Source organism: Otolemur garnettii, unplaced genomic scaffold, assembly GCF_000181295.1.
Source record: "Otolemur garnettii isolate 467f Iridium unplaced genomic scaffold, OtoGar3 scaffold00007, whole genome shotgun sequence".
Lineage (NCBI taxonomy): Eukaryota > Metazoa > Chordata > Mammalia > Primates > Galagidae > Otolemur > Otolemur garnettii.
Genome location: NW_003852402.1, coordinates 7770833 through 7784263, shown reverse-complemented (window position 1 = coordinate 7784263; position 13431 = coordinate 7770833). Strand labels below are relative to the sequence as shown.

The 13431-nt window shown below is 41.1% G+C and overlaps 1 protein-coding gene across 1 annotated transcript in view; it reads right to left on the bottom strand.

Annotated features, from left to right (window-relative positions):
• MKL1 (megakaryoblastic leukemia (translocation) 1) overlaps nucleotides 1–13431 on the bottom strand; it is a 201630-nt gene that overhangs the window by 165768 nt on the left and 22431 nt on the right. Inside the window, exon 2 of the mRNA XM_023509405.1 lies at nucleotides 1314–1375. Within this exon, the coding sequence (XP_023365173.1) occupies nucleotides 1314–1375 (62 nt within the window). The remainder of the gene's footprint in view (nucleotides 1–1313; nucleotides 1376–13431) is intronic.

Sequence of the window (13431 nt, the reverse complement as noted above, 5' to 3'; positions counted from 1 at the left end):
AGAATCCAGCCCAGGCCCGGCAAACAACAATGATGGCTGCAACCAAAAATAATAGCTGGGCATTGTGGAGAGTGCCTGTAGTCCCAGCTATTTGGGAGGCTGAGGTAGGAGACTCGCTTGAGCCTAGGAGTTGGAGGTTGCTGTGAGCTGTAATGCTAGGGCACTCTACCCAGGGGGACAGCTGGAGGCTCTGTCTCAAAAAAAAAAAAAAAAAAAAAAGAGATTCTCTTGCCTCAGCTTCCCAAGTAGCTAGGCCTACAGGTGCCCGCCATGACATCTGGCTAGTTTTCTATTTTTAGTAGAAAAAGGGTCTCACTGTTGCTCAGGCTGGGCAATCCACCTGCCTCAGCCTCCCAGAGTGCTAGGATTATAGGTGTAAGCTACTGTGCCTGGCCCTGGCCTCAAAAATTGATAAGAAAAGTAGGAGTGGGTTGGGCTATATACGTGTATTTATAAATTCATGGTTCTGTTCTATGATTGCCAACATTTTATTTTATTTTACTTTATTTTATTTTGAGACAGAGCCTCAAGCTATCCCCCTGGGTAGAGTGCCATGGCATCACAGCTCACAGCAGCCTCCAACTCCTAGGCTCAAGCGAGTCTCCTGCCTCCGCCTCCCAAGTAGCTGGGACTACAGGCATCCACCACAACGCCCAGATATTTTTTGGTTGCAGCCATCACTGCTGTTTGGTGGGCCCAGGCTGGATTCAAACCCACCACCTTAGGTGTATGTGGCTGGAGCCTTAGCCACTTGAGCCACAGGTGCCGAGTCAAAATTTTAAATTGATTATACTGTTTCTCAGCATTCTCTACATTCCATTTTTTTTTTTTTTTTTGTGAGACAGGGTCTCACTATGTTGCTCTCAGTAGAGTACCGCAGCATCACAGCTAACAGCAACCTCAAACCCTTGGGCTTAAGCGATTCTCTTGCCTCAGCCTCCCAAGCACCTGGGATGACAGGTGCTTGCTACAATGCCTAGCTATTTTGTTGTTGTTGTTGTAGTTGTCATTGTTGTTTAGCAGGCCCAGGCCAGGTTCAAACCCACTAGCCCTGGTGTATGTGGCTGGTACCCTAACCACTGAGCTACGGGTACCAAGCCAGAATTCTCTACATTCTAACAAGCTACTAGATGTAGTCCACACTACTAGTTATGGTGACAGACTATCATGGGGCCATGATGAATGAAACTGCAAAAGATAATGTTTCCCTAAATAATAATAAAATCGGATCTATTCTAGGTCAGTATAAAGAAAACTACTATCTAACACATTATGAAAGGAGGCAGGAAAGAGTAAATAAACCTGGGACCTACCTTGCTTATAATTCCCACAGACAGATGAGATTCAATTCCATGCCAACCATACCCTTCGATCACTAAAACACAAAGAGAAAAATAAAAGTTCATGCAATATAAGCAGTTCTTCCAATTCCTAAGGGGCATTTGGTTTCAAAGGTAAGAGTCTGTTTTTTGTCTATTCTATTCTCTCCATGCCCATAACAGTGACTGAGTTCTGTCACTGGCAAAAAGGGTCACACAGATGGAGTTAAATTACAGTAAACACTAATGAGCACTTACTATATACACTAGGGACTGTTCTTAGTGCTTAAAAGTACTAATTAATTCTCACAACAACCTTTTGGGAGAGGTATTTTTTTGTTTGTTTGTTTGTTTTTTAGAGTCAGAGTCTTACTTTGTCACCCTCCGTAGAGTGCTATGTTGTCACAGCTCACAGCAACCTCCAACTCCTGGGCTTAGGCAATTCTCTTGTCTCAGCCTTCCGAGTAGCTGGGACTACAGGTGCCCACCACAACACCCAGCTATTTTTTGTTGCAGTTTGGCCAGGGCCAGGTTCAAACCCACCACCCTCAGTATACGGGGCCAGAGCCCTACCCACTGAACCACAGGTGCCACCCGAGAGAGAAATTCTTAACTCACTTTACATCCAAATGACAAGAGACCTATATCTCTAAAAACTGCTCTTATTGGTGTTAAGATATGCTATTTTCATAGGCAATCTCAACCACTGTAGCTGGGTTATCTCAATAGTCTGTATCTATAAATGTTCCATATTCATCATGTATTCAAGTCCCCACAATGTGACAAGCACTATATCAATTGCTAAAGAGGATTCATTCTGGGTCCTTTAGGGATTGAGAAACTAGCTGGGCAGATCTGATTAAACTACAAGAAATGGTTCAAGAAATGGGAGTCCCAATTACAAGGCAAATATAAACTTTCATACACTTGTTCAGTAAAAAAATCAGTAATCTTTGGAGAAAAGGGAAAATAGTTTCACAAAAGAGATGTCCTAGAGCTGGACCTTTTAGGGTATAGGTTAGATTGGGGCTGGATTCAAGTCCCCACAATGTGATAAGCAATATACTAGTTGTTTAAGAGGATTTATTCTGAAGAGGCAGGAGGCTCACTTGAGGTTGAGGTTACAGTGGGCTATGATCAGGCCACTGTCCTCCAGCCTGGGTAAGAGAGTGAAACCCTATCTCTATTTAAAAACAACCACAACCAAAAAACGCAACTGAAACATTTTTCTAAAGCCTTTCCCAATTACTTTGAGGTCAATCTAACTGCCTCTTCCCTGTGCTGTCCTAGCATTTGTCCACTTCTCCATTAGCACAGTTGAAACATTTCATATACCGAGATCATCTTTTATCTTTCTTTCTTACTTGTCCAAATAGAAATGATCTTTTTGTTTTTGTTTTGAGACAGTCTCACTCTGTCATCCCAGGTAGTGCCGTAGCATCACAGCTCACAGCAACCTCAAACTCTAGGGGTCAAGCAATCCTCTTGCCTCAGCCTTCCAAGTAGGTGGGACTACAGGCAACCACCACAATGCCTGGCTAGTTAGTTTTCCTATAGAAAACTAGGAAAAAGCTGGGGTCTTGTTCTTGCTCAGGCTAGTCTCCAACTCCTGAGGCTCAAGCAATCCACCTGCCTTGGCCTCTCAGAGTGTTAGGATTACAGGGGAGAGCCACCGAGCCTAGCTGTTTATAACCTTTTTTTATAATTTCTTTTTTTATTTTTATTTATTTATTTTGAGACAGAGTCTATATTGCCCTTGGTAGAGTGCCATGGCATCACAGCTCACAGCAACCTCAAACCCTTGGGTTTAAGTGATTCTCTTGCCTCCCAAGTAGCTGGGACTACAGGCACCCGCCACAACACCTGGCCACTTTTTGTTTCAATTGTTATTGTTTAGCTGGCCTGGGACAGGTTCGAACCCACCAGTGCCGTTATATATGTGGCCAGTGCCATAACCTCTGTGCTATGGGCCCCGAGCCAAGCCCAGCTGTTTGTTTTGCACAGAGTCTCACTTTGTCACCCAGGTAGAGTGCCCTGGCATCCTAGTTCACAGCAACCCCAAACTACTGGGTTCAAGCAATCCTCTTTCCTCAGCCTCTCAAGCAGCTGGAACTTTAAGTGCCTACCACAAGGCCCGGCTATTTTTAGAGATAGGGTCTTACTCTTGATCAGGTTGGTCTCAAACTCCTGAGCTTAATTAAGCAATCCACTGGCCTCAGCCTCCCAGAGGAATTATCTCTTACACAACTTTGTGTCCCCCCCCCCCAAGACTTGGCAGTGCCTGTGGCACATCATAGGTAGGTGCTCATTAAGTACTTGTTGATTAAAGGCCCAACTGACCCAAATTTACAAAATGAATAACAATAGAACTCTTAATTACAGGGACACGGTCTTGATGTCACCCAAACTGGAGAGCAGTAACAAAATCACAGCTCACCAAAACCTCAAACTCTGGGGCTAAAGCATTCCTCCCACCTCAGCTTGTCAAATAGCTGGACCACAGGCCCATACTACATCAGCTAATTTTTAAATTTTTTTAGAAAAAGGGTCTCACTACATTGCCCAGACTGGTTTTCAGCTCCTGGCCTCAAGCAATCCAGTCATCCCAACTTCCCAAAGCACTGGGATTAGAAGTGTGAGCCACTATACCCAACCAGAACTCTTTTTTTTTTTTGAGACAGAGCCTCAAGCTGTCCCCCTGGGCAGAGTGCCGTGGCATTACAGCTCACAGCAACCTCCAACTCCTGGGCTCTAGCGAGTCTCCTGCCTCCGCCTCCCAAGTAGCTGGGACCACAGGCGCCCGCCACAAACGCCCGGCTATTTTTTGGTTGCAGCCGTCATTGTTGTTTGGCGGGTCCGGGCTGGGGATTCGAACCCGCCACCTTAGGTGTACGTGGCTGGCGCCTTAGCCGGTTGAGCTATAGGCGCTGAGCCCAGAACTCTTTTTTAAAAAGTCAAGTACTTTGGTACATTTTAAACAATTTGGATTGTCAAAATCTAATGTACTTCTATTTTCATGAATATGTCTACTACATAATTACGCCAATAATTCATGCACAAAAAATGAAAGAGGATTCACTAAAAACCACCAACTAGTTTTTGCTTAACAACAAAACCAAGTCATCATCCATGTCAACTAAGACATAAACTGATGATAAGGTAACTTAATCAATATTTTAGATATTTTGGGTGATCTTTTTTACTAAAATGACACCACAGCTTTCTGTGTTAAGTATTTATATCTGGATGGATAGTGGAAGTTACAAATTTAGAAGTCCAATAACAAATCCAAAGTTTATTTTTAGAAACTTTCCATATGGTAAGAGTTTAAGTAGTAAAACAGCAGCCTTTTTCCCTACCAAGAGCAGAGTGCAGCAGAGTGCCAAAGGGGCAAACCCTCTCCTGACTCTGCTCCTGGCAGCGACTGCTTAAATCAGAGAGAGAAATGTGCAGGGCAAGCAACAGTATCATTGAAACTCAGTCACCCAGGGCAACAGGCATTTTGAATGTCTGTGCTATTCCAGGCTTAAAGTATTAATTTTATACATGCCCATCTGCACTTTAAACACATTTATGGCTTGGAACTTAAAAAATGTTCTAATGTGCTAGTTTGTTCACATATTAATCCAGTCTGCCAGGTTTGAACATGCCAAGCTTAAAATACTTTCCAGATCATTATGCAAAGGTATGAGCTCAAGCTTTTACTCAGGAAAAGGATCTTAGGGGAGAATGACTAAAGCAATAGTATTTCAGTGAAAGCTGTAACAGAAAAAGTCAACTTCTAAATGGTGATGAGTAACTTTTTAAAAATACTGGAATAGAAGATATAAGCTAATGATAAATTTCTTAAATTAATCTCAAGTGAGATCCTGGATCTTAGTTCAGAGTTGTCAGGGAATATATTTTGAAACTGATTTCTACACAAGATCATCTTATATAAAAAGTTGTTTTAGTCATCCACTGACTAAGCCCCTTTAGAATCCAAGTCTAACTCACTTTATATGAAATGAATTAACATGAAATTATAATCAAAATTATTTTCAATCTGTTATCAGCTTTAGAGAAATGCCAATAAAACTTAGAATGACTAAATATTTATAACTAGAACTTTAGAAACTAACATAGCCAATCCCTTTTTTTTTTTTTTTTTTAAGACTGTCTCACCCTATTGCTCCAGGCTAGAGTGCCGTGGCATCAGGCTAGCTCACAGCAACCTCAAACTCCTGGGTTTAAGCCTCCTGAGCAGCTGGAACAACCACCACAATGCCAGGTTCACTATTCTATCTTTAGTAGATATAGGGTCTCAGTTTTGCTCAGGCTGGTCTTGAACTCCTGAGCTCAAACAATCCTCCCACCTCGGCTTCCCAAAGTACTAAGACAATAGGCATGAGCCACCATGTCCAGCCCCAATCCCATTTTCAGCTAGGGAGCCAGAGCACAAGAGTTCAGGGACTTGATAACAGTGAAACTGGAAATATAATCTGATGGGTAGTCCAGTGCATTTATTCCACTACTAAATATACCACTATACCAAGAAAATGTTTTAGAAATTACAACAGAAAACTTTAAATATTCATTCCTTAACTGGAACAATTTTAAATATTAGATGTATGTACCCTGAAAATTTGGAAATATTGTCCCTTAAAAACTTGGGCAAGCCAGGCACAGTGGTTCAGACCTCTAATTCAAGCCCTGTGGTAGATGAAGGAGGATTGCTTGAGTCACTTATCTCTACAAAAAAAATAAATAAATAAATAAATAAGAAAAATTAACTACGAAAAGTGACAGCCACCTATAATCCTGGTTACTCAGGAGCTGAGGCAAGAGGATTGCTCAGTCCACTGCACTCCACCTGGGCAACCTAAAGAGACTCTCTTCTAAAAAAAAAAAACAACTTGGGCAATAGAAAACTATAGTGATTATTTCCAATGCTTTTGACTCAATACATTCTAACATAGAATCTCAGCTGGAAGTTCAGTTTGTTTGTTTGTTTGTTTTTGAGACAGAGTAAGACTCTGTTGCCCCTGGGTAGAGTGCCCTAGCATCATAGCTCACAGCAACCTCAATCTCTTAGGCTCAGGCAATCCTCAATCCTAAAACGCTCAGCTAGTTTTTCTAGAGATGGGTCTCACTTTTGCTCAGTCTGGTCTCAAACTCCTGAGTTCAAGTAATCCACTCACTTCAGCCTCCCAGAATGCTAGGACTACAGTCATAAGCCACCATACTGAGCCTCTGAAGTTAGTCTTAAATACATAGATTTCTGTTTCTTTTAAACAGAATAAAATGAACATTTTTTTGGTTTCCTAATGATAAATTTTTAATTTTTCTAAATAAATAATACATAACTCTCTCTCTCTCTATATATATATATATATATTTTTTTTTTTTTTTTTTGAGACAGAGTTTCATTACATCACCCTCGGTAGAGAGCTGTGGTGTCACAGCTCACAGCAACCTTAAACTCTTGGGCTTAAGCGATTCTCTTGCCTCTGCCTTCCAAGTAGCTGGGACTACAGGCATCTGCCACAACACCCAGCTATTTTTTTGTTGTAGTTGTCACTGCTGTCAGCAGGCCTGGGCTGGGTTTGAACCCACTACCTCCGGTGTATATAGCTGGTGCCCTAGCCACTGAGCTACAGGTGCCAAGCCCATAACTATATATATATACATATATGTATAGTTTTTTTTTAAAGGAAACAGTACAATATGGTATATAGTGAAAAATAGTAGGTCTCTCTCCCACCTATTCATTCAGTACTCCTTTCCCATAAATAATTTCAAATTTGTGATTTAACATTTCATTTTTTGTTTGTTTGTTTTTTGAGACAGAGTCTCAAGCTATTGTCCTAGGTAGAGTGCCATGGCATCATAGCTCACAGCAAGCTCCAACTCTTGGGTTCAAGCAATCCTCTTGCCTCAGTTTTTCTATTTTAATAGAGACAGGGTCTCGCTTTTGCTTAGGCTAGTCTAGTGAGCTCAAGCAATCCACCTGCCTCAGCCTCCCAGAGTGCTAGGATTACAAGTGTGAGCCACCCTGCCCAGCCTGATCTAACATTTCTTGATGACTGAAATCAATCTCCTATACTTAGGCCTGACCTGGCTACTACACTACCACATCCCACCACTGATGTCTGATGATCTGTACAACAGGCCTACAGGCCTACCTTCAGTCTACACTTAGGCCCTCCCGGTACATACTGCAATTTTGTGTGTATGGTAAAATATACATAAAATACAATTTATCACTTTAATCTTTTTATTTTAAGAGACTGGGTCTTACTATGACTGTCCGCCCATCTGAGTGCAGTGGCTATTCACAGGCACAATCCCACTACTGATAAACACAACAGTTTTGACGGGCTCTGTTCCCACCCTGGTTCCCTGTTCCCAGAAGGTCACCCTACTGATGACAAACTTAGTGCACACACACAACTGGCATAGCATGCTATAGCCCAGCACTCCTGGGCTCAAGCAAATCTCTCATCTCAGCCTCCCAAGTAGCTGAGACTACAAGTATGCACCACCATGCCCCATTTTAACAATTCGGTATACAATTCAGTGGCATTGTCTTCAAAAATCTTCTGTATTCATCACCATTATCCATTTTCAAAATATTTTCTCATCCCAAACACAAACCCTGTACCCATTAGGTACAGAGGTAACATCTATTCTACTTTATCTCTGAATCTGCTTATTCTAGGGACCACATATAAGTGAAATATACGTCCTTTTGTGTATGGCTTTTTTTCACTTAGCATAGTACTTTCAAGGTTCATCCGTATTATGGTTATATATCAGAATTTCATCCCTTTCAAGGCTGAATAATATTCCATTGTATGTACATAATCCCATTTTGTTTATCCATTAGTCAATCCGACAGATATCTGGTAGCTTCCACCCTTTGGCTATTGTAAATAAAACTGCTGGTGGATGAGTGTCACAGCTTGCAATTCTTTTAAGTTTATATCTAGAGGTGGAGGCTCGGCGCCTGTGGCTCAAGCAGCTAAGGCGCCAGCCACATACACCTGAGCTGGTGGGTTCGAATCCAACCCAGTCCGCCAAACAAAAATGACAGCTACAACCAAAAAATAGCTGGGCGTTGTGGCGGGCACCTGTAGTCCCAGCTACTTGGGAGGTGGAAGCAGGAGACTCATTTGAGCCCAGGAGTTGGAGGTTACTGTGAGCTATAATGCCATAGCACTATACCCAGGGCGACAGCTTAAGGCTCTGTCTCAAAAAAAAAAAAAAAAAGTATATCTAGAGGTGGAATTACTGGATCATAGGGTAATCCTTTAACTTTCTGAGAATTATCTAACTGTTTTCCACAGTGGCTATACCATTTTACATTCCCAACAGCAATACACTAGTTCTTCTCACCAACACTTTATTTTCTATTTCTTTTATTTTTTTTTAATGATAGCCATCTTAATGAAGGTGAAGTGGTATCTCACTGTGGTGTTGATTTGCATTCAAAGGAGAAACTTCAAAGCCTTTTGTATCTGAAGGTGTTCCTGTGGCACTGGTTCTTCTCTACCCCACAAAGAAGAGTCTTTTCTGGCTCTTCATTTCTTCTGTGTTAAAAAGTCTACAACTGGCTGGCCCAGTGGCTCACAGCCTGTAATCCTAACACCCTGGGAAGCTGAAGTAGGTGGACTGCTTGAACTGAGGTGTTCAAGACCAGCCTGAGCAAAAGTGAGACACCCCGTCTCTACTAAAAATAAAAAAACTAGCTTGGTGTTAGGGCAGGCGCCTATAGTCCCAGCTACTTGGGAGTCTGAGGTAAGAGGATCACTTGAGCCCAAGAGTTTGAGGATGCTGTGCGCTGTGATGATGCCACAGCACCCTTCCCAGGCAACAGTGAGGCTCTGTCTCAAAAACAAAAAAAGTCTACCCCTCATCAAGTACACCACCGTCACTTCAAATCTTGTCTGCTACTGTGACTACTGTACCCCATTCTTCCCTTTCAGCTTTTCCCTGCATATCCTGTCACCTAGGGTTTTGGCTTTCTTCTCACAAAATGCTGACTTACTTAAAACCAGACAGTTTAACGAACACACTCCAACTTCTGATGGAAAAGCCAACTTCTCACAATACTTCTGGCAATTCAAGTATTCTCAGGAATTGTAAATAACATTCACATTTTCTCTTGACTATCTAAGGCATTTTCTTTCCCTTCTTGTTGGGCTCAATGCTTTTTGGGATGCTTGAAGACAAGAGAAAGCTGGTCTCTGCATAACCAAAGTTTTACTATAGCAATTTTTATGTTTAAATCAACCTGCATTTAAGCAATGCTCACAGATAAATAAACTTCCCAAGAATACAACAAAGGTGATAAAATTAGAAATACTTCAATAACCCACAATATTTTTTAATTGTCAACAGTGCCTGGAAAATGGCAGGTGTTCAAAAAATATTTGTTGAATGAGACACAGCAGATCACTTTGGGAAGCTGAGGTGAAAGGACAGCTTGAGGCCAGGACTTTGAGACCAGCCTGAGCAAAAGAGTGAGACCCTCATCCCTAAAAATGATTTTAAAATTATCTGAGCATGGTGACACATGCCTACAGTTCCAGCCACTCAGGAGGTGAGGCAGGAGGACTGCTTGAGCCCAGGAGTGAGCTATGATCAGGCCACTGCACTCCAGGCTAGACAACAAAACGAATGATTTAGCCCAGTGCTTACAGAGGCAGGAGTTCAAGACTAGCCTGGGCAAAATAGTGAGGATGTAACAAAAAATTAAAACATTATTAGCGAGGCATGCTGGTGAGCCTCAACCACTCTGGAGACTGAGGTAGGAGTATCACTTGAGCCCAGAAGTTTGAGACTGCAGTTAAGCTATGAGATGAAACCACTGCATTAATAGCCTGGGTAACAGAGAGACACCTCATCTCTTAAAATAAAAAGAATGATTCAGCCTGCAGTGTTGAGAATAAAAAGGTAGAAGCTAAGAGATTAGTTAGGAGGTACTACAATAATCCAAGCAAGACAGGACAGTGGCTTGGACCAGAATGGTAGCTGCAGAGATGGTGAGAAATAGATGATTGGGGATATATTTTGAAGGCACGTCCAGTAAGTTCTCCTGACAGACTGGTTATGAGGTATGAGAAAAAGATAAAAGTTCAAAGTTTTGACCAGAGCAACTCAAAAAATAGAACTGCCATCAATAAAACAGGAAAAGCTGCTGGTTTAAAAGAAGAAAATGAATGAATTTAGAAAAGGTTTAGAGGAGGAATATAAATGGTTTACTTTTGATTCTGTGTATGTGCAATTTGAGACAATAGGCTTTCCAACTTTTCCAACTGGTAAACAGGGTTGAGTTATGAAATAATATATAATTGTACTATCTTATAATAATAGATAATAAACCACAGATTTAATTTGGCCTAGACTCTACATTTTGTCCAAATTAATTTCAGCAGTTACCATGTAGACAACAAAAGAAATAATATAGTTTAATTTTGAATAGTTCTGCATGATTGGCTTGATGATCAAAACTGAAATCCATTCCCCCTAACAGTCACAGGTAGGAGACCAAATCTCGGTAGACCAAGAGAAATAGTAAGACATAATGAACTCTGGCATCTGTTACCAACATTAAAGTCAGTGCTCCCAGCAATGAACAACTTCAGTGACATACTCCTCGTTTTTTTCTTTCTTTCTTTCTTTTTTTTTTTTTTGTTAAGTGCACCACCCTGGGTAGAATGCCCATAGCTCACAACAACCTCAAACTCCTGGGCTCAAGTGATTCTTGCCTCAGCCTCTCCAGTAGATGGGACTACAGGAGCCCACTAGTAAACCTAGCTAGTTTTCTATTTTCAGTAGAGACGGGGGTCTCGCTCTTGATCAGGCTGATCTCAAACTCATGAGCTCAAGCAATCCACCCACCTTGGCTCCAAAGTGCCAGGATTACAGGCCAAAGAGCCCAGCCAACTCCTCTTGTTTTAAACACAAATTTTTCTCTCCTTCTGTTCCCTGGAATGTTCCAAAAGAAGAAGATGGTTTAGAGCCTGAAAGCAAAGTATCTAGGAAGAAGAATAATGCAGAGAGGAACCTACACAAGAGTAACACTATTATCACATTCTGGATTAGCCTTCAGAGAAATAACAAAATGACACCATCTCAGCACTGGAAAAGGACCGTAACAGGTGACCATGTGCTAGCTGCTAAGGATACACAGATGATTATGACAAAATCTCCACTCAAGGCATTGCGTGCTAAGTACTTTAATAGAATAATTTAATAAGGGTTACAGAAATATAGACTAGGGAATAAAAGAGAGAATTTTCAAAATATATTGCCAGGAATGAATTTGGGATTGCTACATCCACCATCTTCTACCAATCTTCATGCAGAAGTCTCAGGTAGTAATTCAGCATAAAGAGAAAGTAAGGCTGCAGTCCTAGCAGGACTAGAACTTGCAGCATCTGGCAATTAGAGTCTTGCTCTCCTATATGGTTGGTGTAGGGAAAAAACGGTGGATATGATCATTTCTTGCCCCCTACATTTCTTCTAAACAAAAAAAAAACAAACAAACAAAAAAAAAAACTGGGATCACAAGAAAGCATGGTTCTGGTCCAACCATTCACTCTGTGCCAATCTCTAAATTCTGCAAGATAATACTTAATCCTTTAAAATATTTACCAAAGGAAAACAGTGCCATCTCTTCCCTTCCTAAAGGAAATTTTATATATAGGCTATGCTATTTACAGAGGTCTAGGTTACAACTTTAACTTTCAGAATAAACCTAATAACCACTACAAATTCCACGTGACTTTTCCTCTGGCCCAAATTCTAATCTAAACTGTCTACCTCCCAAGGATTAGGAGTCTTTCTAGCTCAGAGTCTTCTGGCACTCTTGCCCTTCATTTTACGAATGTGACTCTCAGGAATTCATCCACAAAATACTACAGGAATTCACTCGATTAATCCACAAACCATATTTCATTTTCATTTTCCAGACAAATCTTAAAGGCCTATAATATACAAAACCAAAAAGTATTATTTGTCTTTACAAATCTCCAAAGGGAAAAATTTCTGACATGCGAGTTTTTACTTATTGGTAAGCTCTATCCAATAGAATCATACTTAACTACTATAGCGTATTCTAGCAAACTGTGGCTATTTCAGCAATTATAAAGGAGTATATGCTTTCAACAGTAAGTCAGGCCTTTGGAGTGGCTTAACACATGGAAATTCACCAGCTGGCATCTACACTTAGATTCAAGGAGACAAATGGAATTTCTGTATCAGGTTTTTCCAAGAGTTAACTAGTTTTTTAAGGGTATAAGGTTCGAAAATTGTTATAAAATATTGAAGAGAAAGGGGAGGAATGTTGAACAAGATTGGTCACATGTAGATAATTGTTGGAGCTGGGAGACAGCTCTGTGGTTGTGGTTCATTACACTATTCTCTTTATTTTTATGTGTTTGAAATTTTCCACAATAAAGATTAAAAATTAATTCTTACTAATATCATGAGCTGGTGAACTTGAAAAACAGATGATTCAACAAAGTGATTCTTGGGGCCAATGAGCCCCATAATCTATCAGAGTAAAAGTTGTTAGTATCTGGGGTGGCACCTATGGCTTAGTGAGTAGGGCACCAGCCCCATATACCGAGGGTGGTGGGTTCGAACATGGCCCCAGCCAAACTGCAACAACAAAAAAAAGGAATAGCCGGGCACTGTGGCAGGCACCCGTTGTTCCAGCTACTCAGGAGGCTGAAGCAAGAGAATCACCTAAGCCCAAGAGCTGGAGGTTGCTGTGAGCTATGACACTACAGCACCCTATTAAGGGTGACAAAATAAGACTCTGTCTCTAAAAAAGAAAAAAAAAGTTGTTAGTATCTGAAGATATACCTCAATTCTAACACTTATTCCTCACCGAATAATCATTATTGAGCAAAACCACCATGTGCCAGACACCAACCTGAGTGCTAAGGATACAATGATAAACTAAACTTTCTTTCCCTCGAGGAATCGAGTAGGCACTCCATTGATGTGAAAGAGGCAAGCACATAGTGACACATACTAAACAAGAGGAGAATCTAGTCTAACTTTGACCATCGGGAAAAGCTTCCCAGAGTAAGTTAAATTATGAAAAATTCAACCACCC